At 53.5% G+C, this 26,795-nt stretch overlaps 1 protein-coding gene across 12 annotated transcripts in view; it reads left to right on the forward strand.

The window, feature by feature from the left end:
* The first annotated feature begins 2,470 nt into the window (after positions 1-2,470).
* CELF5 (CUGBP Elav-like family member 5) overlaps positions 2,471-26,795 on the forward strand; it is a 45,784-nt gene continuing 21,459 nt past the window's right edge. For 11 of the 12 annotated variants that reach the window (XM_061190784.1, XM_061190786.1, XM_061190791.1 and 8 more), the window contains exons 1-2: positions 2,585-2,729; positions 20,976-21,058. In XM_061190784.1, coding sequence (XP_061046767.1) covers positions 2,585-2,729; positions 20,976-21,058 — 228 coding nt within the window. Of the gene's footprint in view, positions 2,730-20,975; positions 21,059-26,795 lie in introns of all 12 variants that reach the window. The other variant, XM_061190783.1, reaches the window with a different exon arrangement.

Below are 26,795 nucleotides of genomic sequence, written 5' to 3' on the forward strand. Positions count from 1 at the left end.
TGGCTTACCAATAAACAAGTAAGTATTAGAAATTAGAATTAGATTAATTAAATTAAAATGAGTATAAATGCCATGGAGGAAAAAGGAAGCCTGAGAAAGGAAGTAATGGTAGCTGAACGATTTTTGATCAGGTGGACAGAGAAAGTGATGGGAGATTGAAAGAGTGGGCCATGCATCATTTGGGGGAAGGGAATTTCAGGCACAGCCTGTGCAAAGGCCCTGGGGCAGGACCATGCCTGGTGTGTTGGAGGAACAGCCAGGAGGCCCGTGTGTCTGGAGCAGAGGGAGCGAGGGGGAGAGAGGGAGGAGGGGAGGGCAGGGAAGGGACGGGGCAGGTTGTGCAGGGCCTTGTGGGCTGCAGGAAGGACTGGGGTTTTAATTTTGGGACATCTTTGGGGAGTTTTTTTTCTTTTTTGAAGTATAGTTGATTTACAGTATTGTGTTAGTTTCAAGTGTACAGCGAAGTGGTTTGGTTTTATATATATATGTATTCTTTTTCAGATTCTTTTTTTTAATATCTTTTCTTAAAATTAATTAATTAATTATTTATTTATTTATTTATGGCTGCGTTGGGTATTCGTTGCTGTGCGCAGGTTTTTCTCTAGTTGCGGCGAGCGGGGGCTAATCTTTGTTGTGGTGCACGTGCTTCTCATTTCGGGGGCTTCTCTTGTGCGGAGCACGGACTCTAGGCACGTGGGCTTCAGTAGTTGTGGCACGCGGGCTTCAGTAGTTGTGGCTCGCGGCTCTGTTGCTCCGCCGCATGTGGGATCTTCCCGGACCAGGGCTCGAACCCGTGTCCCCTGCATTGGCAGGCGGCTTCTTTACCAGTGCGCCACGAGGGAAGTCCCTTTTTTCAGATTCTTTTCCATTATAGGTTATTACAAGATATTGAATATAGTTTCCTGTACTCTACAGTGGATCCTTGTTGTTTATCTCTTTTATATATGGTAGTGTGTATCTGTTAATCCCAAACTCCTAATTTATACCACCCCCTTCCCCTTTGGTAGCCATAAGTTTGTTTCCTATGTCTGTGAGTCTATTTCTGTTTTGTAAATAAGTTCATCTGTATCATTTATTTTAGATTCCACATGTAAATGATATCATACGATATTTGTTTTTCTCTGTCTGACTCACTTCACTTAGTATGATAATCTCTAGGTCCATCCATGTTGCTGCAAATGGCATTATTTCATTCTGTTTTTTATGGCTGAGTAGTATTCTGTTTTTTGTGTGTATATATATATATATATACCAGAATATATATATACAGGATATATATATATATATATATATATATATATATATATATATATATACCACATCTTTATCCATTCAGCTGTTGATGGACATTTAGGTTGCTTCCATGTCCTGGCTATTGTAAATGGTGCTTCTATGAACATTAGGGTGTATGTATCTTTTCGAATTAGAGTTTTCACCGGATATATGCCCAGTAGTGGGATTGCTGGATCATAAGGTAGCTCTATTTTTAGTTTTTTGAGGCGCCTCCATACTGTTCTCCATAGTGGCTGCACCAATTTACATTCCCACCGACAGTGTAGGAGGGTTCCCTTCTCTTCACACCCTCTCCAGCATTTATTGTTTGTAGGCTTTTTGATGATGGCCATTCCGACCTGTGTGAGGTGATACCTCCTTGTGGTTTTGATGGAGAGTTTTAAGCAGGGTTGACATGATGCCCATAGAGCACTCGGCCCAAATGCGTCCATATCCTTCGAAATATTTTGGACAGTATGTGTACATGGCAAGCGTGACAGAAAGTGTTGCTGTTGATATAACACAATGATTGCTGTTTCTGTTTCATAAGTTACAAACTTGAAACTGCTGAGCGCAGTGCCTAGCACATAGTATTATCAAAGTGTTCTTTCTTGTTGCTGTTATTATTATTATTCATGATTGTATACTTAAACATTCCAAGGACAGCCCTGTAAATGCCAAGTAAGCACCGTATAGAACTGTGCGCTACTTTTAGTGTTTTTCCTGCTGTTATCAGTGGGAGGAGCCCGTGCCACCTGGGGGCCTGGTCTGTCCTGCCTAAAGCTTCGCCGTCACCTACCCAGAAAGCAGGGGCTACGGGCCCGGTGGACTCAGTTTACCGGCCCGGACTGGGCGCCGGGATGCGGAATGTGAGATTCAGGATGTTCCAAGTGCGATGTGGGATGCGCAATTTGGGGTGCGTGATGAGCGCGGAGGCGGGATGCGGGATGCGGGATGGGCGATGCGCGCGGGGGGCGCCGCCTCGGCGAGGCGCGCTCTGGCCGCCAGGGGCCGCTGCGGAGCCGCCCTTTTGTGGTCCTGATGCTGGAGCGAGCGGGCGCGTGGAGGAGGGAGGAGGGCGCGGGGACGGGGCGGGAGAGAGGCGGGAGGCGGCGTCCGTCGCTCCAGCTGCGAGTCCGCCCGCCGCCCGCCGCCGCCGCCGGCTCGGTCCCGCGCCCGCCGCCCGCCTTCGCCCGCCATGGCCCGCCTAACGGAGAGCGAGGCGCGCCGGCAGCAGCAGCAGCTCCTGCAGCCGCGGCCCTCGCCAGTGGGCAGCAGCGGGCCCGAGCCCCCCGGGGGGCAGCCCGACGGCATGAAGGACCTGGACGCCATCAAGCTCTTCGTGGGCCAGATCCCGCGCAACCTGGACGAGAAGGACCTCAAGCCGCTCTTCGAGCAGTTCGGCCGCATCTATGAGCTCACGGTGCTCAAAGACCCCTACACGGGCATGCACAAAGGTGGGCACCCGGCCCCCTCCCTCCCCTCCCCTCTCCTCCCTCGGCCTCCCCACCCCACCTTCCGGCATCTTCTCCCCCCCACCCCACCAACCCTCCTCTCCTCACCTCCTCCCTCTGCTTGCCTCTGCCACGGCATCATTTCTCCCCCCCCAACCCTGTTCCACCCACCCCCTCCTCCCCTCTCTGGGGGTGCAGCTGACAGATCCGAGCTGGCCCCCTCCCCTCCTCCGCCCCCTCTCCCTCCCTCCCCACCTTCCGGCATTCTCTCTCCCTCTCCCTCTCTCTCTCTCTCTCTCCCTCTCTCTCTTCTCTTTCCTTTTCTCTCCTCTCCCATCTCCCTCTACCTCCCATCCTCCCCCCCCCAGCATCCTTCTCCTTCTCTCTCTCTCTCTCTCTCTCTCTCCCTCCCTCTCCCTCTCATTCCCTCTAGACCCCCACCCCTTCCTCCCTCCCTCACCCACTCTTTCCTGCCCTTTTGCTTGGGGAGCTGCCTGAACACTGCCACCCCTCCCTGCCGCCCCCCTCCCCATTCATTCGGCCTCTCCAGGCCCCGTCGGGGAAGTTTGCACCTCTGGACTCCATTGCTTTGGTCATTTTCACAAAGCCAGGCCGGTGGGGCAGGTCCAGCTGGCCACAGGGGACACGGATGCCCAGGATCCCGGGCTAATCGGTAACTACAAAGAAAGCGGGGTGGGGGGCTGGGGTGCAGGCAGCTAAGCCAGTCAGGGGGAGCACCAGCCTCGGGTGGTTAAAAGGCTACCGTTTGCCCTCCCCCCTGCCCACCCTCTCTGTCTGGAGCAGCATCCCCTTCCATTTCTCTATGGCCCCCCCACCCTGAATGCCGCCTCCACCTTTGGCTCAAGTTAAAACTGGCCAAGCCTGTTAGCAGTGTGTTGAAGGCTGAGGCCAAAGACGATGAGCCTGGACCGTCCATCTGGCAGAGCCCAGATCCTGGGGTGGATGAGGAGACGTGGGCGACCTGTGAGCCCAGCGGGGGAGGCAGGTGGGGTGGGGAGGCCTGCCTGCCTCCCTGCCACCTGATTCTCTGGTGGCATGCTGGGAGGGGGTGCCAGGGACTGTGGCCCCAGCCCTGGGCTCTGATCATGGCCCAGTATCCGAATGGGGGTGGCCCTGACAGTTTTTCCGGCAGGGGCTGGGGACTGCGGGTGGGGATGATAGAGGCTTTGTGCTGACACCCCAGGTGAGACCCTGGAGGGGTCTTGGGGGTGGATCAGGTCCCATGACCTATTTCAGGCCCCATTCATGCCTGTCCTCCCTTCAGTGTGGCAGGCATGGTAAGCATGAATACGTGTTTGTTGAATGAATGGATGAATGAACGAGTGAATGAATCAATGAATGATGGGTCAGGGCAGGCCATAGGGAGGGTCTGGTGGGTTGGAGCCCAGGCCTGCCACTTCAGCTAGACCCTCCAGCCGGTACCCTGGGGGGGGAAAGCAACTCTTCCCATCCCCCACCTCTTTTCAAATCCAACCATCACCAAAAAAAAAAAAAGGGCCTGGAAAATCTAACTTCTCCCTGTGGCCTAGGAGGGCAGAGGGCTTGCACTCATCCACGAGTCAGGCTAAGGGGTCCATAGCTGTACGGAGGGCTCTTTCCACAGCCCTCACCCCCTGGTGTGTCCGAACGGCCGTTTTCTAGAAAGATTCTGGTGGGGTGGGGGAATGTCCACGTGGCCCCCCACAAATGTTGAATTGAAAGGCTGTCGGTGAGTTCTGGGTCAGGGAGACAGATGGGGTACGGGGAGAAGGAGACACCCGGTGGCCCTCCCCTCGTTTCTCATTTTTAAATCTCCCCTGGAGACCCCTGCCGCCCCCGCAGCGTGGGAAGGTGAGGGAGAAACTGTGGCTGGATTTTCACCTGGTCAGAGCCTCAGTTTACCTGCTGTTAACAGAGCAGGGTCTCACGAATGTGGGTGGGATTATTTTTTTCTGGCTGGAGAATGTTGGGATGGAGGGCATCTCAGGGTGTTTCCCATTTACGATCTTTCCTTGGAGGGTGAAAATTAGGAAGCTGGGTGTCCATGACACCTGGCTCTCAACCTCCACTTTGCAGGAGACTTGGGTCGGGCTGAGCCCTGGATGCAGGGCCTGGGGGTATGGGGGGTGGGGGTCTTCCCCTTCTATTCCCCCCCCCAATACCATCAGGACCCGAATGGTTCCCCCTCCTGATCTCACCTATGCTGGGCCTGGCAGAACCTTACCTGTGGATGGGAGCTGGGGGGAGCTGAAGGCCAGCAGCTGGGATCGAGGCCTGTTTGTGGGGCTCAGCTGTGTGATCTCTGGCCAGTGGCTGCCCCTCTCTGGGCCTCAGCCAAAGGGAAGTGGAAGGATGCCTGGGAGGTTGTGGTGTGGGGACGAGCTCCAGGCCCCTCCTGCCAACACGTCTCTGGTTTCGTTTCTGGGGAGCCTACAGGGTGCAGGGTGCCTGCTGGGGGTGTTGGCTGAGAGCCATGGGGTGGGAGTGTGGACCCCGGGTTGTGGAGAGAAATCCCCTGAGAGCTTTCTGGGCCACCGGAGGCTGGGCACCAGGGGAGCTGAAAGGGCTGGAGTGGGGTGAAGTGAAAACACCCTCACCCCCTGGTGTGGTCCCCGTGACCCCAGCACCCAGTGGGAGAAGGACCATCCAGTATCACATTATTCTTATGATCACCATCGCACCCTTAATTTTCACATTTGGGGGCCTGTTTGATCCCCAATGAAGGTATCATCACTCCCATGGGCTTGTGAGCACCTGTGCATTTCATCCAGAAGGGAAACTGAGGCTGGAGGGGCAAATACTGGGTCCCAAGGACCGACCAGAGCTGCCCCCCAGCTGTCACCCACCTGTCTCCCTCCCAGGCCAGAAGAAGCAGAAGTATATCTGTGTGATGAAGGGGCGACAGTGTCCCCCAAGCTGAGGATGAGGACTCCCCCCACCGCGGTGGTGTTGGGGGGGAGGGGAGGAGGCGGGGCTGTGACATCTGACAGCCGTGGCCAAGGGTGGGGGGTAGGGGCACCCCATTTCCTACGGGCCGTGCTGGGACCAGGAGAAAGGCAGGGAGTCCAGCTGGGTCCTTGGGCTCTGGGGATGGGGCAGCGTTGCAGGGAGAAGGCAGGGCGGGAAGTAAAGATTCCTCAGGAACAGGGCAGGCCCCTGGCTGCTGACTTTTTTTGTTTTTAAGAGAGAGAGATGGAGGCAGGGGTGGAGAGACACAGCAAGAGCAGAGAAGGAGAGAGATACACAGAGACGGAGGGAGGGAGAGACCCAGGGAGCCGCCCCCAGACCCCCCCACACACTGGAAGAGGCAGAGAGAGGGCGGGAGTGGGGCAGAGCTGGAGAAGGGGGGGCAGGGAGGCCACGAGACCTTCCCCCCACCCAGATCAGCGCCCCATCCAGAGAAAGGAGGCCTCCCCCGCCGCTCCCAGCCCAGCTCGGGGCTCAGGCCAGGCACTGGGGGGACTCCCACTGGCCAGGGGTCTCCCACTGGCCAGTGTCCAGTCATCACCCCCTCCAGTCACCTGCTGGGGGACAGGCCCCCTCTGGGACCCTCCCTCCGAAGGCGCTGGGTGCACGTGGGGTCCCCCGAGGTGCCTGGTGTGGCTCGGGCCGTCCCTCTCCCGATCGGGCTGAATATTAATACCCAACCTGCCCGGGGCAGGCGCCTGCCAGAGGGCTCGTCCGCTGCCGCGCGGCCCCCATTTATGGTAATCACATATATATTTGCATGTTAATGACAATATTTGTCTTAAAGCGGGGGTTGTGGGGGGGGGGCGGTGCAGGTGGAGGGGGCGGGTCGGGGGCCTACGGTTTCCATGGGAGCACCAGCTGCTCGGCTGGCGGCAGGGGGGAGGCTGTAACACGCCGCGATTGAGGCGTGAGATTCCGAGTGTGACGTGCCAGCCCCAGGGAGACGGCGGGCTGGGCGGCCGGCAGGCGCTGCCTGGCGGGGGGGGGGGGGGGGGGAAACGGAGGGAGGGGACAGCGGCGGGGGGCTGGGGAGAGCCACCAGGGCTGGCTGTGCGGCTTCGAGCCAGGCACACCCCTCTCAGTGCCTCAGTTTCCCATGATGCTGGGTTTAACAGGCTTTTCTGAGGGTGACTGTGACATCGTTCTGCCTTCCTTCAGGCTGAGGGCATTGACTGAGCGCCTACTGTGTGCCGGTGTTGGTGCGGGGCTGAGATTCTGAGCAAGTAGGAATCCCTATGTGGCACGATGGAGTCAACAAGCCGTAAATCCATCTACCCCTATGACCAACATTTATTGAGCACCTGCTGTGTCCCAGGCCCCGTCCTAGACCCGGGATACAGTGTTGGGCAAACAGATAAAAATCCTCTCCCAGACTCGTCCCACCCCCAGATCCCATATGGTGGGGGACACAGTGAGGAACCAGGAGGTTACAAGGCACTGATGTCAGGGCTGCGATGGTGGAAACACATCAGCGGGGACAACCCAGAGGAGGCCCCAGCCTCCTCAGTGCTGTTATCTATAGAGTTGGGAGGCCAGCGGGACCTCCCATCTCGGAGAGGGTTGGGGGATGTAAGGACCGGAATGGTGGTTAAAGCTCTTGACCCAGGGCTGGGCACAGAGCCATGCTTATTATGCGAGTAAGCTGAGACCTGAAGGGTGGGAAAGCTCTGTTGACGGGGAAGGGTGTTCCTGGTAGAGTATGTGCAAAGGCCCAGAGCAATGCTGATGCTGACTCTGGGAAAGTTCAAGCAGGGGAAAGACAGAGTTTTTGCCCTGGTGGGAAAACAGCAAAGAGTCCTGGGAGCCCCAGGGTCCCCTTCTGATGTGGGGCATATCTGGCAGGGCTCCTCTGAGAAGTTCTGGCATGGGGGTGGACCCACGAGCTATCTCTGAAATAGGCCCGTGACTCTCTCTTTCACCCCTGATGTTGGCAGATGAGACCCTCGCCATTAGGAGCACTCAGTAGGACCACACTCACTAATTTAGCCAACACTTCCTGAAAGCCTTTGGGGGCCTTGCCTTGTACTAGGCAAGAGAGATCTGAGACCCCTCTGATCGGTAGACAGAGCTAGACATTGGCACCTATAGCTGGAATGGTCAGGGTTGTATGAAAGGGAAGGGATGCAGCGTTGAGGGAACTGGATAGGACGTTGAAGGCTCTGCCTGGGGACTCTGGCTGCATGGCGGAGGGGCATTAGAAGTGGGGTTTTGAAGGATGAATAGGAGCTTGCCAGGTGGAGAAAGCGTTTCATATATTTATTCACAGAGCACTTTTTTTGTTCTGGGCCATTTTATGGGTGTGAAAAAAAGCAGTGAGTCAGCTAGGTGGATGTCTCTGTCCTCATGGATGTGGACAGAGGGAACTGGGTTTGCAAAGGCCTGGAGGAGTGAAGGGGCACAGATGGGGTAGAGGAGGAATTAGATGAGGCATGGGAGGTGAGGCCAGAGAGTTGGCATGGGCTGGACCCTGAAGAGCCTCTTATGCTGGACTGAGCTTGGACTCTTTCCTGAGGACACTGGGGAGCCATGGAAGAATATGGAGCAGGGGAGGATCTCAGACCTGCATGAAAAGGGAGCTTCATGTCCTGTTAACTGTCATGGCCACCATTGGCCTCTTTCTAGCCTCCCAGCCTTGTTCAGCATATGCACATTTCCTACACACCTGGATGGGTACAACAGAAGCTTCCCCTTGGGGCGAGGCTCACAGTGTGGGACAAGAGGGTCACAAAGAAGCAGACATGTGCTCAGGTCGCAGTGGTTCTTAGAAAACCAGGTTCCCCTCCCCCACATGGATAGGTGAGGAATTGGGGCTCAGAGACGGGCAACACCCAGACTCAAGTCACACAGCAGTATAGCTAAGTGTCACACCTCCCAACCTGAGACTTGACCCACTTTGGAAGAGAAATAAAGGAGTCAGAGAAAGAGATGTGATTGTGGAGACATAGACTCAGGATGAAAGCCATCCAGGGATGCTGGCTGTCCTTGTCCAGGGCCAGAGGGAGGGGCTGCTAGGTTTGGAAGACACTGACCTAGCAATAGCCCTGTTGGTCTGGGGTCATGGTCATCATCACTGACATGTAAGCTCTGTGAGGGCAGGGACTGTGTCTTGTTCACCATTTTGAAGTGGATCATGTGGATGAACGAGGGCCTAAGGGAATGAGAGGATGGGAAGGTGAGGGAGTGGTTGGATGTGGGGGGTGGGGCTGGTCAACAGGTGGATAGATGGATACGTGAGTAGATGGTTCTAGGTATGAATGGACGGATGGGTGACAGTGACTTGGTGGCTGTATGAGTGCATTGCTGGATGAAAGAGTGGGTAGACAGATGAAGGGCTGAATGGATTGATGGATGGATGGGTGGGTGGGTGGGTAAATGGATGGATGAATAGATGGATGGATGGATGGATGGATGAATGGATGGAGGAATACATGGGTAGAGGGGTGGATGGATGGGTGAGTGGATGGATAGAGGGATGGATGGCTGGCTGGCTGGCTGGCTGGCTGGCTGGCTGGCTGGGTTGGTGGACACCCCTCCATTTACCACCTTCCTCCCCACCTGAATGGGAATGACCATCAGCTTTGCAGCCGGACAGGCTTGGTTCCTATTCCTGGCTCTGCTTTTTATTTCTGTGTGATCTTGGACAAACCACCTTATCTTTTTTCTGAGCCTTAGCATCCTCATTTGTAAAAGAGAAAGAATATCAATAGTTGTCTTACAGAGTAGTTGTAAAAATTAGAATTAATTTATAGAATGTGGTTAATGCAATCACTGTCAGTAGTGTCTTGCGTATACTTGGTGTCAGTAAATGGTTGGGTAGCCAGATAGTCAACAACTGTCTGTCAAGTCTCTGGGATGTGCCAGAGCTAGGCTCTGGGGGACACAAAGCAATCTGGGGAGAGGAGGGATTGACAATAAATGAGCAAACAGATGAATAAGATTTGGGTAGGAGAGAGTCACTCTGGAGAAAGTAAAATGAGATGTGTGTTGGAGGGTGACAGCTGACCTTGGGTGACTGAAGATGTCAGGAGGTGACATTTGGGATGAGACCTGCATTACAGATGAGAAAGCTGTTGTTCTAAAGCCAAGGGAAAGGTATTCCAGGAAGAGGACATGGCATGTGCAAAGGCTCTGAGGTCAGAATTAGTTTGCTGTGTTGGGAGAATAGTGGCCTGTGTGTCTCAGGGCCCAAAAATCTGGAGTTAGCACAGCATGTGCAAAGGCCCTGGGGCAGGATGGGGCCTGGTGTATCGGAGGAATAACGGAGATTTCTGCCACCACGGTTGAGCCCAGTTCCTCTGAGGGGCTCCTGAGAGATGGCGGGTTGCCTGCAGATGTCATGTAGGGTAGATTGTGACCTCCCCTAACTGTCCTCCTACTTCTCCCAGCAGCCTTTAAGGGTGGAGTCTTCACTTCTGAGAGGTGGGGAGGGGCCACTCATTATGTCCTTGTCCCTGACCCTCTGCTAGGAGGAGGGACCCAAGGAAGCATTCCCATCACAACTAGGGGTCTCCCGAGCAACCTTATGGGAAAAGGCAGGCTCAGAGAGGGGAGGGCACCTCCCCAAGGACACACAGCATGTTCATCATAGCAGTGTCTACGTTGGAAGGGTTTTGGTGTCATCTAGAGCTACCCCAAGTGGGTGGGCAGGGCTGCAAGGTCATTTCTTCACCTACCTACCCACCCCCTCTCTCAACTGTTTTTTTTTTTTGTCCCTATTATGTGCCACCTTTGAGTGAACCAGACCTACTGTGCCCACGAGGAGCACAATGTGCTGTGAGAAAGTTGTCAGAACAGCTGAGTGGTCCTAAGGGTGGTGATTTGTGGTGATTTAAAAAGTCAAATCATCATCTCTTGGTGGGGGGAGATGAGGAGGAGGATGGGGTCCAGTGAGGTGAGTCTCACCCAGAGCGATCCTGCCCCCTGGGGGACACTGGGCGTTGTCTGGGGACATCTGTGGTTGTCATGAGGGGGGGTCCTGGCTTTGGCTGGGGACCAGGGAGGCTGCTCCACACCCTACAGCACCCAGGATGGCCCCCACAGAGGATGACCCGGCCCTGATGGCAGCAGTGCCGAGGGGGGGACCCCGATTTAGGATCACACCAACATTCTGGCCTGAGCGGTTGGTGGTCAGTGTGGTGTCATGGAGACAAGCCCTCAGGGTGCTCAGGATAGAACCATGGAGTCACCCTCACTCTCCCCCCCTCACACCTCTGCTCCCCATCCCTCCCTCCTGATGGCTCTGCCTTCTAACCTTCTCCACATCCACTCACTTCTCCCCCCAACTCTGTCCACCTCATCATTGCCCACCTGGACCGGCTTCGTCTCCTCCACCCTGGTCCCTCGTCTCCCATACTCACCCCCCACTGTCTGTCCTCCCCACAGCAAGCTGAAGGTGCCTGTGAGCACCTGAGCCAGACCCCACCCCCTCCTCTGCCCACAGCCCTCCAGGGTCCCACCTACCTCCCTTGGGGTAACAGCCCAAGTCCTCCACAAGGCGCTGCACGACCTGCCCCATCCCCTCCCCTCCTTCCTCTCTCCCCCTCGCTCACTCTGCTCCAGACACACGGGCCTCCTCGCTGTTCCTCCAACACACCAAGTCCGGTCCTTCCCCAGGGTCTTTGCACGGGCTGTGCCCTCTGCCTGGACCACACTTCCCCCAAATAATCACATGCCTCCTCCTTCATCCTCTGTAAACTTCACCTTCTCAGTGAAGCCATCCTGCAGACATGATTTATAATCTCAGCCACTCTCCAGCACTCCAAACGCCTCTTCCCTGCTTTCCCCCTTTTTTTTCTGTGAAAATGAGAACTTCTGATGTACCATAGATTTTACTTTTTATTTTATTGGTTTTTCTCTCCTCCCAATAGACTAGAAGCCCTATTAAGATGGGATATTTCTGCCTTTTGTGTTCACTGATAGGTCTCGAGTGCCTAGAAAAGTACCTGAAACACAGCAGGTGGGTGGGTGGATGCACGGATGTATGTATGGATAGATAGATAGCCCGATGTGTGGATGGATGAATGGGTAAATGAATGAATGACGGATGGATGAATAAAGTAATGGATGATAAATAAATGGATAACTGATGGATGGATGGATGGATGGATGGATGGATGGACAGGTGGATGGGTGGATAGATGGATGGATGGAAGGATGAATGGATGGACAGGTGGATGGATGGATGGATGGGTGAGTGCACAGATGGGGGAATCACTGGTGCAGCGATGGTGACTAAATCCGTGGGAGGAGTCAACATGGCCGCAGACAGGAAGTCGGGGGTCCAGATGAGCCTGAGAAGCCCCAGTGTGTAAGGTGGGGGCAGAGGAGGAGAGAGCAACAGAGGCTAAGGAGCAGCAGCCCAGAGACGGTGTGCCCGAGGGAGTGTGAGCCCTGGGTCCTAGGTCTTGCCCTCTTGGACAGGAAGCAATGAGTTTATAAGCAGAGGGAGGGGCCCATCAGCCCCACTATTCTCAGCAAAGTGGGGGATGGCTTCAGGATGAGAGGATGGACGAGGAGGTGGAGAGGGTGACCAGGGACAGGGGGTGGTGGAGAGGTGGCGCCACAGCAGAAGGGAATGTCTCCTATAATCCTTAGTGGACGGTATTATTATTTTATGGATGATAAAGTGGAGGCTCAGAGAGGTTAAGTGGCTGGCCCTAGGTCACACAGCAGAAGAGCATCGGGCAGGGTTAATTCCCCATCTTTAGTCCCTAGATTAGCGCTGAATTGAAAGACCTTGAACCTGGGGTGCCAGTCTGTGGTGGGTGGGGATCAGAGGAGTTTGAGACGAGGGCTTTGCACAATCGGTCATGGTGGGAGTCCTGGCTGGGGAGGGGAGATGTTGGTGGTCAGAGAGAAATGAACAAGGCTGTCTCTCCTGCTTTTGTTTCCCCAGCACAGCTGGCACATGACAGGTGCTCAGGAAATATTGACTGACCCGATGCTGGGTGTGGGAGGGGGGGAGTGGGGGGAGGGAGAAAAATGAATCAAATGTAGTCGCCGCCCTCCAGGAGGTGGTCTTGATATTAGCAGGTCAGTTTGGAAACAAAGTCATTCATTCAGTCAGTATTTATTGAGCACCTACTCTGTTCCTGGCACTATTTAAGTTCTGGGGACCCAAAACTGAACAAAATACAAACCTCCCCCCACCCTCTTGGAAGTGGCATTTCAGTGGGGGAGACAAAAAAAAAATTATGTGCCATTTGAGATGGTGACAAAGGCACTGAGAAAATAGAACAGGGTGGGGGGTGGTTGAGGACTGTTTTTGGTTGCATTGGGTCTTCGTTGCTGCGCGCGGGCTTTCTCTAGTTCCGTCCAGCCAGGGCTGCTCATTGCGGTGGGTCCTCTTGTTGCAGAGCACGGGCTCTAGGCGCATGGGCTCAGTAGTTGTGGCTCGCGGGCTCTAGAGCACAGGCTCGGTAGTTGTGGTGTATGGGCTTAGTTGCTCCGCGGCATGTGGGATCTTCCCAGACCAGGGAATCGAACGAATGTCCCCTGCACTGGCAGGCAGATTCTTAACCACTGCGCCAATAGGGAGGTCCCAGGACTGTCGTTTTAAACCGGGTGCTCCATGGAGGTTTCACTGAGGGGGTGACATTTGAGCCAAGACCTGAAGGAAGTGAAAGCGTGAACCGTGCAGAGATCTGGGGGAACTGCATCCCAGAACAGCTTGTGCAAAGGCCCTGGGGCAGGACGGGGCCTGGCGTGTTGGAGGAACAGCTGGGAGGCCCGTGTGTCTGGAGCGGAGCGAGTGAGGGGAAGAGAGGGAGGGGGGAGGGCAGGGAGGGGACGGGGCAGGTCTGGCAGGGCCTTGGGGAGGACTTGGGCTTTTACCCCAGGGAGGTGGGAGCCCTGGAGGGTTGTGGGCAGAGGAGGGACGGGGCCTGACTCAGGTGCTCACAGGCGCCCCCTGGTGGCTGCTCTAGGGAGGACAGAATGTGGGCGCCAGGGCGTAGCTGGGGACCAGGGGGGAGGGGACTGAGTTGGTCCAGGTGGGGCTGGACCAGGATGGAGACCAGGAACAGTGGCCAAATTCTTACTGAGCACGTGCTGTGTGCTGGGCCCAATGCTGGACACTGGGAACACATCAGTGACTGGGACACTACCTGTCTCCACCCCCCTGACCCAGCATCAGTTGGGGATGGGGAGGCTTCCCCGAGGAGCAGTGACTCAGTTGGGACCTTCAGGCTGAGGAGAAATGAGCCAGGCAAAGATGAGGGTGAGGGTGTGTGAACCAAGGAAATGGCAAGTTCAAAGGTAGTCAGTGAGGGACTTCCTTGGTGGTCCAATGGTTAAGACTCCACGCTCCCAATGCAGGGGGACCAGGTTCGATCCCTGGTCAGGGAACTAGATCCCACACGCCGCAACTAAAAGATCCCACATGCCGCAACTAAGACCCGACACAGCCAAATAAATAAATATTAAAAAAAAACAAAAACAAAGGCAGTCAGTGAGAGGCCAGGCGTGCAGTGTGTCCAGAGTCAGGGTGCAGCCAGGGACACGACCAGTGTCAATCAGGGTCAGTCCCCAGACCTACCAAGCTGCCTGGGAAGTGACAAAAATCCCAGACTTATGCATGAACATAAGGGCTATGAATAGTAAAAAGGAAAAAAAATTGTTTTTCTTTTCATTTTTAAAACAGTTTTTTTAGTTCATTAGATCAATGTAACAAGCTCCAGCGACTTAAGTCGTCCCCAACGCTCTGGAATTTTCTGGAACTCAGAAGCCCTTTACCCACCCCCAGTTTGGGTTTAGCACCAGGGGTTGTTTCTGACTTGCTGTGTGACCTCAGGAAAGCTGCTCAGCATCTCTGAGCCTGGGTTAACTCATCTGTAACATGGGGATAAAAATAGTGTGAGAATCCAGGGATGGCAGGGAGAGCAGCTGCATGAGGGCTTGGCTCCGTGCACATGGCTGGTACCACTTGGGGGATTTTTAGTCAGTCCTGCGCGGGTCCTTCCTATGAAGACCCCCAAACCCTCAGATCCAGCAGGGCCCAAACCGGGTTCCACCTCTTCCTTCCAAACTGCTCCTCCTCCTGGGTCCCCATCTGTACTAGTTTCCTGGGGTAGCCGTTACAAACGATCACAGATTCTCTCTCAGTCCTGGAGGCCAGAAGTCTGAGATCAAGGCTGTGCTCCCTCTGGAGGCTCCAGGGGAGGGTCCCTCCTGCCTCTTCCAGCTTCTGGGGGCTCCAGGCGTCCCTTGGCTTGTGGCTGCATCCGTCCAGTGTCTGCCTCCATATTCCCCTGTCTTCTGTCTGTGTCTCCTCTTCTGTCTCGTATAAGGACACGGCATTGGATTTGGGACCCACGTGGTTGTCCAGGATGATCTCATGTCAAGATCCTTACTTACATCTGCGAAGACCCTTTTTCCAAATAAGGTCCCGTTTCCAGGTTCCTGGAGTGGATGGATCTTTTCTGGGAGGACCACCATTCAGTGCCCAGAGATGCTTCTCATCTTCTGGGCTTCCTTAGCCCTGTGTCCCCACCTCTGCCCCAGGCTGACAACACACAGGGGTGTGTCTGTCTCTGCCTCTACCCAGCCTGGAGGCTTAGCATCACCCATTAGTCAAAGCATTGTCCCCAGAACTCCAGCTGAGCAGAGGCCTGTTGCCATGGAGGGACAATGGCCACCTCTGCCACCTTCCTCAGAGAGGAGCATCCCCAGGGCTGGAGAGAGGAGCATCCTGTGGGCTGGGGGAAGAGCCCTGTGTCATGTGTCATGCAGGTATGGGCTTAAGTCCTAGCCCTGTCCTGTCTGTGGGTGACCTGGGCCACTGGGAACCTCAGTCTCCTCATCTGTAATGTGGGCACTCTTCTCCCCACCATCGTAGGCTCTGTGGGGTCGGCCTGGGTCTCCATGTTTGGGAGGCCTGTATTAATGGTTCAGTTTATCTGTGCATCAAACAGTTGGTGTCTAGACTAGATTGTAGGTGGCCCACAATGGTCTTTTCATGGATGCTCTTAAGGCCACCTTTGTCTTAAAATATTAAAGGTGTGGAGTGAGTTCAAGGAAGATGGCAGAATTGGGTGCCTCTGCCACTCCACACCCCAGGGACCAAAGCCCCAAAGGTGCAGGGGATGGGAGTGAAGCCCATGACATCGGATACCCCTGGCTTCAAATTCCAGCTCCACCCCTTACCTGCTGTGCAATCATAGGCAAGTCACTTTGTCTCTCTGAACCTCAATTCCTCCGTACTATGCATAACACCTCCCTCAGGATTCCTGCAGAGAAGAGAGGGGCGTGGAACCAAGTACCCAGGACAGCGAATGCCCTAAATGTTCAGTGAATTGGCTGTTATTGCTACTACTGTTATCTTATAAGAGGGGAAATATTGTGGTGCAGAAGGGCTGGGACTGGAGTTAGACTTCCAGGGTTCAAATTCCACCTCTGGGACCCATCGCTGTGTGACAGCTCAATGTCTGGTGTCTCCATTTCCCCATCTTAAAATGGGGAGAAAATAGATACAATAGTGCCATTCTCTTGGGCTAGGCTGAGTGTTTGAAGGGTTCATATGGGTGATGTCTCTATAAGATGCTTGGCACTCAGTGAACTTCAACTATTACTGTCATTATTACAACTTCAAGTCATGAAATTCCAAAAGCCGTGATCTTGGAGCAGAGAGCAGAGGATCTCATGGAGAGGAGGGACCCTCTGGATTTCCCAGTAAAGAAGTTTCCTCTCTGGGGATCTGCTGCTTGCTTGCCTCCAGGGACAGGGCACTCCCTCCCTCCAAAGAGAGCCATGATGAGGTAGATCTAGTTGTTAGACAATTTTCATATATTGAGGAAATCTCTTGTTTCCCAAGGATCCGCCCATTGGTCCCTACTCCACCTGGGGTGTCGAGAGGTCAGCTCTTGTCCAGGCTTTGAAAATGGGGGTGGGTGTGAAGGGAACCATAGGGTTGTCAAGTACTGAGCATTCTGGGTTATTGGTTCTTGGAGGTGGGGCTGCCCTCTTGACCTGCCCTGCCTCTACAGAACCCCAGGGCTTGGCCAGCGCGGGGCTTGGAGTGTGTTTTGCTGAACACCTGGTCCCACCCTCTTGTCATTGACGAGGCTGGTGTATAGGGTGAGGGTAGCCAGGGCTGGAGTCTGCTGAGAGGCTCACCAATTGTGGGCCCTGGCTGGGCTGAGATTTCCCTGGGAGGGTCCCTCTAGGACTAGGATGCAGTAAACCAGACCCCCTCAATTGAAATGGGGTCCATGGCCTCTTCAACATTTGATCCAGCAGCACATTCTCTCAGAAAGGTGGTACTATTTTAAGGTTCCTTACAGGGAAAGTTAAGGCAGGGGCCTGTGACCCTCCACATAGGCCTGGGGGACCTATTTCCCTCATAGGCCCTGGGGGAAATTTTTAGAAAAGATGCAAACTCCAGGCAGTGTATCCCAGTGGTTAGCACACAGTTCGAGGCGCCTGACCGCCTGGGATGTTCCACTGTGTGACCTTGGGCAAGTCACTTCCCCTCTCTGTACCTCAACCCCTCATCTGTAAAACGAGGACAATGCCAACAGCTCCTTTGTGGGGTTGTTGTGAGGATTAAATGAGTCAGTATTGAGTATAAGCTTATTAGCAATAAAAACTAAGGAGCTTTATTAACATCATCACTAAAAGTCTGTGTTTGTTGGGAACTGTATTCGTTTGTTAAGGCTGCTGAAATAATGTGCTGCAAACCAGGTGGCTTAAAAAAACAGAAATGTTATCTCTCCTAGTCCAACAGGCCAGAAGTCTGAGATCAAGGTGTTGGCAGGGCTGGCTTCTTTTTTTTTCTTTTTTTTTTTTTTTTTGGCCGCACTGTGTGGCATGTGGGATCTTAGTTCCCCGACCAGGGATCAAACCCGTGCCCCCTGCATTGGGAGCGCGGAATCTTAACCACTGGACCACCAGGGAAGCCCCAGGGGCTGGCTCCTTCTGAGACCATTAGGGAGAATCTGATCCAGGTCTTCCAGCTTCTGGTGGTCCTGGCAGTCCTTACTGTTCTTTGGCTTGTCATACATCCCCCAGATTTCTGCCTTCATGTTCACATGGCGTTCTCCCTGTGTGCATGTCTCTGTGTTCAGGTTTTCCCCTTTTATAAGGGTACCAGTCTCATACTGGATTAGGGTCCACCCTACTCTACTATGACCTCACCTTAACTAATTACATCTGCAACGACCCTATTTCCAAATAAGTTCACATTCTGAGGTCCTGTTGGTTAGGAGAACAACATATGAGCTTGGGGGAGGAGGGAGACAATTCAACCCTAATAGAACCTGAAATTCGAGGCTCTATTACCCAGAAACTGGTGAACATGACACGTTTTCACCAATTAGGAAAGAGAAGCTAAGAGGCTGAGAAGAGATAGGGCCAAGAAAACAGGGAAACATTTCAGTACCAGGGACAGCGGTTCGCGTGTTTGTTTTGGTTTTCTCTCTGGCTGCAAACCTTCCAGACCCAGAGGCTGATGGAAGGTTATTCAGGGGTCTCACCTACCCTCCTAGGGCCAGCACACTCCATCTTCTGCATATAGGGCTCCAGAGGCAAGAAAGGACCCAAGGAGAAAGGGCTTTGCCCCTATTTTACATCTCCCTGCGGCCCAATTTCTTGCCAATCATACCTAATTTCTCTCAGTCTTTATGGCTGATTTTCGTAGTGCTTCTCCTTTCCCTGAAGACCTTGGGAGATTCTATTCAGAAAATAGAAACACCAAAAAAAAAAAAAAAAAAAAAGTGGAAAGACAAGGCATGTATTGGAAGAAGACATGGGCATCAAGTATAATCAAAAAAGGATAAGCACACACAATTTATAAAGAGGGGATGTTTGTAATATATCCCAATTACAAGTTTTTATTCTGGTAAAATTACATAACAAAATTTACCAACTTAACCATTTTTAAGTGCAGAGCTCAGTGGCATTCAGTACATTCCCATTGTTGTGCAACCATCCCCACCATCATCTCCAGAACTTTCTCATCTTCCCAAACTGAAACTCTGTCCCCATGAAACACTGATTCCCCATCCCCCTCGCCCAGCCCCTGGCTCCCACCATCTACTTCCTGTCTCTATGGATCTGACTCCTCTGGGTCCTCCTATGAGTGGAATCATACTGTATTTGTCCTTCTGTGTCTGGCTTATTTCACTGAGCATCAGGTCTTCAGGGTTCATCCATGTTGTAGCAGGTGTCAGAATTTCTTTCCTTTGTGGTCCTCTTATAGATGGACCACATTTTGCTTATCCATTTATCTGTTGATGGATATTTGGGTTGTTTCCACCTTTTGGCTGTTGTGAATAATGCCGCTATAAACACGGGTGTGCAAATATCTCTTCGAGTCCCTGCTTTCAATTCTTTTGGGATATATACCCAGAAGTGGAATTGCTGGATCATATGGTAATTCTATGTTTAACTTTTTTTAGGAGCTGCCAAAGTGTTCTCCACAGCGGCCGCACCATTTTACATTCCCAACACATTTAAATGTTTTTTAAATGCTGGAAGCTGTCCTCAGCTCTGCCTGGTGCCCCTTCCCCAGGGCTGCAGGGCACCTCTCAGGCCTGGGGCGGGGACCCCTCCCCATCACCAGGCCCAGCTGGTGGGAGCAGCCGCGTAGTGAGCGCAGCCCAGCAGGATGCGGCTTTAATTAGCTCCAGCCCGGGGCGGAAGTGGTGCCCACGGAGCTGTTCCTAGGGGCTCTGCACAGGGGTCCTCTTCGGGGGAGGCAGAGAGACCATGGGGAGGGAGCTGGGCATGGAGGACACAGGACTCGACAGCATCAGAGCAGCCAACAATGGTCTCATTTCACAGACAGTGAAACTGAGGTCCATAGGGGTTAGAGAGGCAAACCCAGTGCTGGGGCCCGGATCCCTATGTCCATCCCAGGGAACTTGCCTGCATCCTCTAGCCCGCCTCGGGCAAACATCTTTCAAAATATCTTTGATCTCATTGGCCTTTCTCTGGGCGCCTCCCCCTGCTCGCTCCTCTTCTGTGTCTGTCTCTCAACCTTTCTTGTCTCTGTGGCTCTCACGCTTCTCACCCCCCGCCCCCACTCAGGACTTCCTCCAATCACACCCTCTCTCTGGACCACTTTAGGGCCGGCCCCGCCCCTTGCCTCTCCTGATTGGCCCTGCCCTTTGACGCCACACCCCCCCACCCCCCCGTTTAGCTCCGCTCTCCGCCCCTTGGTGGGTCCATCCCACCGCACCCTCGGACCATTCTCTCTGATGGGGGAAACTGAGGCCCACACAGGGGCAGCGTCCCATCCGAGGCCACAAAGCTGGTTAGTGGCAGAGTCACTGTGCTCTTCATTCCAGTGTTGAGGCCTCTTCTGACTCCCTGGGGCTGCTGGTGCCCTCCCCACCCTCCTCCCTGGGGCAGCAGCTCTGCCCCCTCTCCCCTCCCCCACCTCGCCCCGCTTTTTAGCATCAGCCACGGATTTAATTAACAGCGGATTCTCCTCTCTGCCTTTCCCTGTCTCACCCTTTGGGAAGTGTACGTGTGGGAGGGGAGAGCTGAGCTACTCCTACTGCCCTACACCGAAAGGGGGCTCCAGCCTCCTTTTCTCTTTTTGTTTTTTAAATTGTAGTAAAATACACATAACATTAAATTTACCACCTTCATCATTTTTCTTCTTTTCTTTCCTTAAATTTTTTTTATTGTGGTTAAATACACATAAAGTTGACCATTTTAACCATTTTTAAGTGTGCAATTCAGTGGCATTAAGTATACTCCCACTGTTGTGCAACCATCCCCACCATCATCTCCAGAACTTTCTCATCCTCCAAACTGAAGCTCTGTCCCCATGAAACACTGACTCTCCATCCCCCTCCCCCAGCCCCTGGCCCCCACCATCTACTTCCTGTCTCTATGGATGTGACTCCTCCAGGGACCTTCTGTGAGTGGGATCACACAGTATTTATCCATCTGTGTCTGGTTCTCTCACTGAGCATCACATCCTCAAGTTCATGTATGTTGTAGCATGCGTCAGAATTTCCTTCCTTTTAATTTATTTATTTGGCTGTGCTGTGCGGCATGTGGGATCCTAATTCCCCAACCAGGGATCGAACCCTCACCCCTGCAGTGGGAGCACGGAGTTTTAACCACTGGACCGCCAGAGAAGTCCCATTTCCTTCCTTTATAAAGCTGAGTAATATTCCATTGTACAGGTGGACCACGTTTAGTTTATCCATTCATCAGTCAGTGGACGCTTGGGTTGTTTCTGCCTCTTGGCTATTGTGAATAATACTGCTGTGAACATGGGTATACAGCATCCTTTTCTCCTAACACCCCTTTTTGTCTCCCCTCCAGGCTGTGCCTTTCTCACCTACTGTGCCAGGGACTCCGCCATCAAAGCTCAGACTGCCCTGCACGAACAGAAGACCTTGCCCGGGGTGAGTCCTGGGTGCTGTCTGGGAAGGGAGGGGACACATGGAGGAGATGCTTTCGGCCTGGGGAAGGCTAAGGCCCTTCCTGGGATCAGCTGTGAAGCCCACGTGCCTCTGGACTCAGAAAGAGGCATAAGGAACAGGGAGACAGAAATCATCACTAGAATGAGCATTTCTTGTGTGCCTACTGCATCCCATGCTGTGTACTTCACATCAGGGTGGTTGCGTGCCGTGCAGGCTGCATACTGCACAAGGGCACCTGACTTCGCATGCGAGTGTCATTGGACTGAAACCTGAAGGATGAGGAAATATTGGCAGGGCAGAGGGACAGCCCGTGCAAAGGCCCTGGGGCAGGACCGGGCCTGGCGTGTTGGAGGGACAGCGAGGAGGCCCGTGTGTCTGGAGCAGAGTGAGCGAGGGGGAGAGAGGGAGGAGGAGAGGGCAGGGAGGTGAGAGAGGCAGATGTGCAGGGCCCGTGGGCCTCAGGGAGGAGCCTAGACCCTACCTGTTTCTCACCATAAAAAGGGAAGGGGTTCTCTTTCCCCTTGTCCTTATGGAGCAAATGAAGCTATGGCCCCTTAATGTAATAGTTCCTCCCCAGGGAAGGCTGGCCCAGGCTCTGTCCCTGCTGGTCTCTCTTATCAGCCCTGTCCTCTTTGGGTGGGCAGGAGGTCCCTGCCCCCAGTAAAGGATGGATGGTCCCCCTGAGCCAGCCAAGCCAGGTCTCCAGTGAGAACTGTGGCACACCCCCCCCCATGAGTTCGGGGGTGGGGGTCGCCCCTTCCCTCTGGAAATCTCAGGGACCCTTCAGCCTCAAGGGGATTCAGCGGATGCTTTGGTGGCATCATGCCATCACTGCTGGGAGCATGGGCACAGCACGGCTGACAGTGGACAATCTGGGGTTCGCCTGCCAGGGACATGAAGCTGTGGCATGGGTTTGACTCAACTCTGAACAAGCATCAAGATGTTTGGGAGGGGGTGGCCTCAACCTTATCTTGCAGAACAAAGAGCCCCTCTTTGGAAGGTGAAGTGGCAGAGGCAAGAGCATACGCTCTGGCGGCCACATCAGTGGACTCCTCATTTAGCTCCCACCTGTTTTTGCTGTGTGACAGTGAGCCAGTAACTCAACCTCTCTGGTCTTCAGCATCAGAAGAGTATAATGTGGTGAAACTGTAGAGAAGGTCATGGAGGGATTCACAGAGTAGGTGGCATTTGAGAAGAGACTTGAAAGATGAGAAGGCAGGGCATGCCAGGAGAAGGAACAGGACATGCAAAGGTGACTTAGAGCCTGTGGAATAAACACTATCCGGAATTCACTCTTCTCCCTCCCTTGGACCTTCTGCCAATACCTCCCCAAACCAACTGGAAACTGGAGGGCAGGTCCGTCCATACAGGTTAGCGTCAAGGGGCACGGTGGAGTTCTGCGGACTGTATTAGTTATCTCCTGATGCATCACAAATTACTGCTCAACTTAGTGGCTTCAAAAAATCAGCATTCGTTGTCTCACAGTTGCCAGGGGTCAGGAATTGGGGCGTGAGTTTGCTGCATGGTCCTGGCTTCGGGGTCTCTCCTGAGGTTGCAGTGGAGTCGTCAGCCAGAGCTCGACTGTTGGCTGGAGGCCTCAGCGTCTCTCCCCGTGGGCATCTCCCTCGTGCTTGCTGCTTGAGGGAGGGGCCTCGCAACAGGGCTGCTGGCTTCCCCCAGGGCACGTGATCGGAGCGAGCATGAGCCAGGAGGAAGCCACGGCACCTTTTATGGCTTCCTTTCAGAATGACACACTCTCATTTCTGCCATATTCTATCCTGGCAATTTGCCAGGAGCCAGGGGGCCTTGAGGAGGGACACCTTGGAGGGACAAAGTTTGGTAGTGGATTTGTCCAAGTTCTGGCAGCCAGCAAGCAGCAGAGCAGGGATATGACCTTCATGGTCTGACTGCAGACCCCATGCTAGCAACAGCCCCAGTGCTGTTTCCCAATCCTTCCATATCCAGTGGACTTTTTTTTTTTTTTTGGTGGCATCAGGTCCTGGCTGGAAGCTCTGACTCTCTGTCCAGAGAAATCAATACCCACATGGAGATTTGCCAATGTTCCTAGCAGTTTCCCTCCGCCCCCATCAGCTAAGTCCCTCTTCCCCATTTCCCTGCGCCCATTTTCCTGATGGGATCACTGAGATCCAAAGCCAGTGCCTTTGGCTGCCTGAGGCCTCAGGGGCCTCTTCCCTCTGTGTTGGGGGCTAAAGCTGGGCTCTGGCAGACGGTGGAAGAGCCAGGAGTCAAGGCGCCATCCCTCCCTGTATGCCCTGCCCCTCTTGCCAGGCTGGTCTCTGGTCCGAGGCCTCTTCAGGATGTAAAGATGCCAGTTGCCAGGGGTTCCTTCTCTGTGTCAGGCTCAGGGCTCTCTGTCCTCCTCTCTCTGCTCACTCTCCCAGCCCATGGATCCAGTTCTTTCATCCATCTATCCAGCCACCAGCAAACTTTCATTGAGCACCTATGCTGCACTTCTCTCGCCAGCTCTGTGTGCAGAAATCACCCCCTGGTGACTCTCCCAGGCACCCCAGACCCAGCAGAGCTCAAACTGGCCAGAGCATCCCCTTTGAACAGGTTTCTCCTCCTCCCTCCCTCCCCCATCCCCCCCAGCCCAGCCATCCCCACATCCTGCTCTCCAGAGCCTCTCCTCCATGTGTCACCCCTCCCCCCACTTCTGTGATCCTGTGGGTTCACATCCCAGCTCCACCCCTCCCAACCTGTGTGACCTTGACAGTGTCTTTCCTTCAGAGGCTCAGTCATCCTTGTCTCCAAAATGGGCATCGCCAGGTCCATCTGACCAGGCTGGAGAGAGGGTTGTTAAAAAATGTGGGTACAAAGTAGATTCCATTTTTGGAGATGTTAAGCTCTTATATTTTGGTCTCCGGCAGCCCCTAGTTCCTAGAAATTCCTCACTCCCCAGATACTGAGGACCTGGAAAGAACACCAACCTCTAGGTCATGCCGAGAACGTGTGGGAAACTGCCTTCCTACCTGGAGAATCTCTACGCTGCTTTCAAGGCAACCCCTGTTATCTCCTGCCTCTGCTCATCCCTGACCCCTCGGGGCCAGGGGTGTCTGCGTCTGCCTATGTCTCCCCCTAGATTGGGGGTCCCTTGAGAGCAGACCCTGGCTTTCAGGATGGGAGTAAATCCGGGGGTGTAGACGTCTCCTAGGGCCACTCTTAACAAGGCACCACAAACTGGGTGTCTTAAAGCAACAGAAACTTACAGTCTCCCAGTTCCAGGAGCCAGAGTCCAAGATCCAGTTGTCAGCAGGGCCGCCCTCCCTCTGCAGGCTCTCAGGGAGATTCTATCCCAGGCTGTCTCCCAGCTTCTGGAGGTCGCTGGCAATCCTTGGCTTGTAGACGCATCCCTCCAATCCCTGCCTCTGTCATCACGTGGCCTTCTTCTCTGTGTCTTCAGCTCTCCCATCTCCCTCTGCCTTTCTCTCTCTCTCTCTCTTTTAAAAATATTTATTTATTTGTTTATTCATTTGGTTGTGCCAGGTCTTAGTTGTGGCATGCAAACTCTTAGTTGCGGCATGCAAACTCTTAGTTGCGGCATGCATGTGGGATCTAGTTCCCTGACCAGGGATCGGAGCTGGGCCCCCTGCATTGGGAGCGAGGAGTCTTTTTTATTTTTAATTAATTTATTTTATTTTTATTATTTTAGACTGCGTTCGGTCTTTGTTGCTGCGTGCGGGCTTTCTCTAGTTGCGGCGAGCAGGGGCTACACTTCGTTGCGGTGCGTGAGCTTCTCATTGTGGTGGCTTCTCTTGTTGCAGAGCATGGGCTCTAGGCACGCGGGCTTCAGTAGTTGTGGCTCGCAGGCTCTAGAGCGCAGGCTCAGTAGTTGTGGCACACGGGCTTAGTTGCTCCTTGGCATGTGGGATCTTCCTAGACCAGGGATTGAACCGGTGTCCCCTGAATTGGCAGGCAGATTCTTAACCACTGCGCCATCACGGAAGTCTCTGCCTTTCTCTCTCCCTATTTTTTTTTAATAAATTTATTTATTTTTGGCTGTGTTGGGTCTTTGTTGCTGCGTGTGGGCTTTCTCTAGTTACGGCGAGCGAGGGCTACTCTTCGTTGCGGTGAGTGGGCTTCTCAGTGCAGTGCCTTCTCCTGTTGCAGAGCACGGGCTCTAGGCGCGTGGGCTTCAGTAGTTGTGGCATGCGGGCTCGGTAGCTGTGGCTCACGGGCTCTAGAGCGCAGGCTCAGTAGTTGTGGCTTGCGGGCTCTAGAGCGCAGGCTCAGTAGTTGTGGCGCACGGGCTTAGTTGTTCCGCGGCATGTGGGATCTTCCCGGACCAGGGCTTGAACCCGTGTCCCCTGCATTGGCAGGCGGATTCTTAACCACTGTGCCACCAGGGTAGCCCCTCTGCCTTTCTCTTATGAGGACACCAGTCATTGGATTTAAGGCTCACCTAAATCCAGGATGACCTCGTGTCCAGATCTATCACTTAATTACATCTCTAAAGATGCCTTTTCCAAATAAGTTCCCATTCACAGATTCCAGGGGTTAGGACTTGGACGTATTTTTAGGGAGGACTACCATTCAACTCACTACAAGGGGTGACCACAAAATGAAGAGCCAGATATAAGGGTCACTGTGGGCAGCATCTCAAGGGAGAACCAGGTGACCTGCGTTGATGACCTCGTGGAGGGCAAACAGGGTGGCTTCTTGGAGGGGGATGCATTTGAGCTGAGTCGAGCAATGGGGAGGATTGTGGCAGATGGGAGTGGTGTGAGCGCGGGGTGTACCAAGACTTGGAAGCAGGAACATGCCTGGCCTGCTGAGTGCAAGGACATGTGAGAGCCTGACGGACGAGTTTACTGTCCCCAGGGACACTGGGCAATGTCTGGGGACATTTGTGGTTGTCATCACCGGGAGATGCTGCTGGCATCTTGTGGGTAGAGGCCAGGGATGCTGCTCCAAACCCTACAGTGCCCAGGACGGCCCGCCACGATGGAGAATTATCCAGCCCCAAATCAACAGTGCTGAGGCTGAGAAACCCTGTTTAGGAGAATAAGGAGCTGGTTAATGTTCTAGAACGGTGCTAATAGGAATAGAATGCAAGCCATGTATAGCATTTAGATTTTTCTAGGAGCATCATTTAAAGAGTAAAAAGAAACAGTTGAAATGAATTTTAATGCTATCTTTTATTTTAACCCACTATCTCCAAAATCCTATCAAGAGGCAGTCAGTAGAGCCCACGTAAAGCTTACTAACGAGATAGTTCACATTCCTTTTTTTCATCCTAAGTGTTCCAAAATCCGGTGTGTTGATTGCACACTTCTGGTCCATCTCAAGTGGGACACTCAGTGGTTATCAGAGATGCTCGATCTGGATTTGCATTTTATAAAATTGACAGTTGAAAAAGTAGATTCACTTGCCCAAATCGTCCTAAACATACTTAAAGGTTTTCCAAGAATGAAGTCAGCTAGTATCAGTTTTTAGACTTAGGTTTACCTTTATATTAACTTTAAAAGAAATAAGTTTATTTATTTATTTTTGGCTGCGTTGGGTCTTCGTTGCTGCGCGCCAGCTTTCTCTAACTGCGGCGAGCGGGGGCTACTCTTCGTTGCGGTACGTGGGCTTCTCATTGCGGTGGCTTCTCTTGTTGCGGAGCATGGGCTCTAGGTGTGCGGGCTTCAGTAGTTGTGGCTCGCGGGCTCTAGAGCGCAGGCTCTGTAGTTGTGGCACATGGGCTTAGTTGCTCCGA

The sequence above is a fragment of the Eubalaena glacialis genome, chromosome 4 (assembly GCF_028564815.1).
Source record: "Eubalaena glacialis isolate mEubGla1 chromosome 4, mEubGla1.1.hap2.+ XY, whole genome shotgun sequence".
NCBI classification, from domain to species: domain Eukaryota; kingdom Metazoa; phylum Chordata; class Mammalia; order Artiodactyla; family Balaenidae; genus Eubalaena; species Eubalaena glacialis.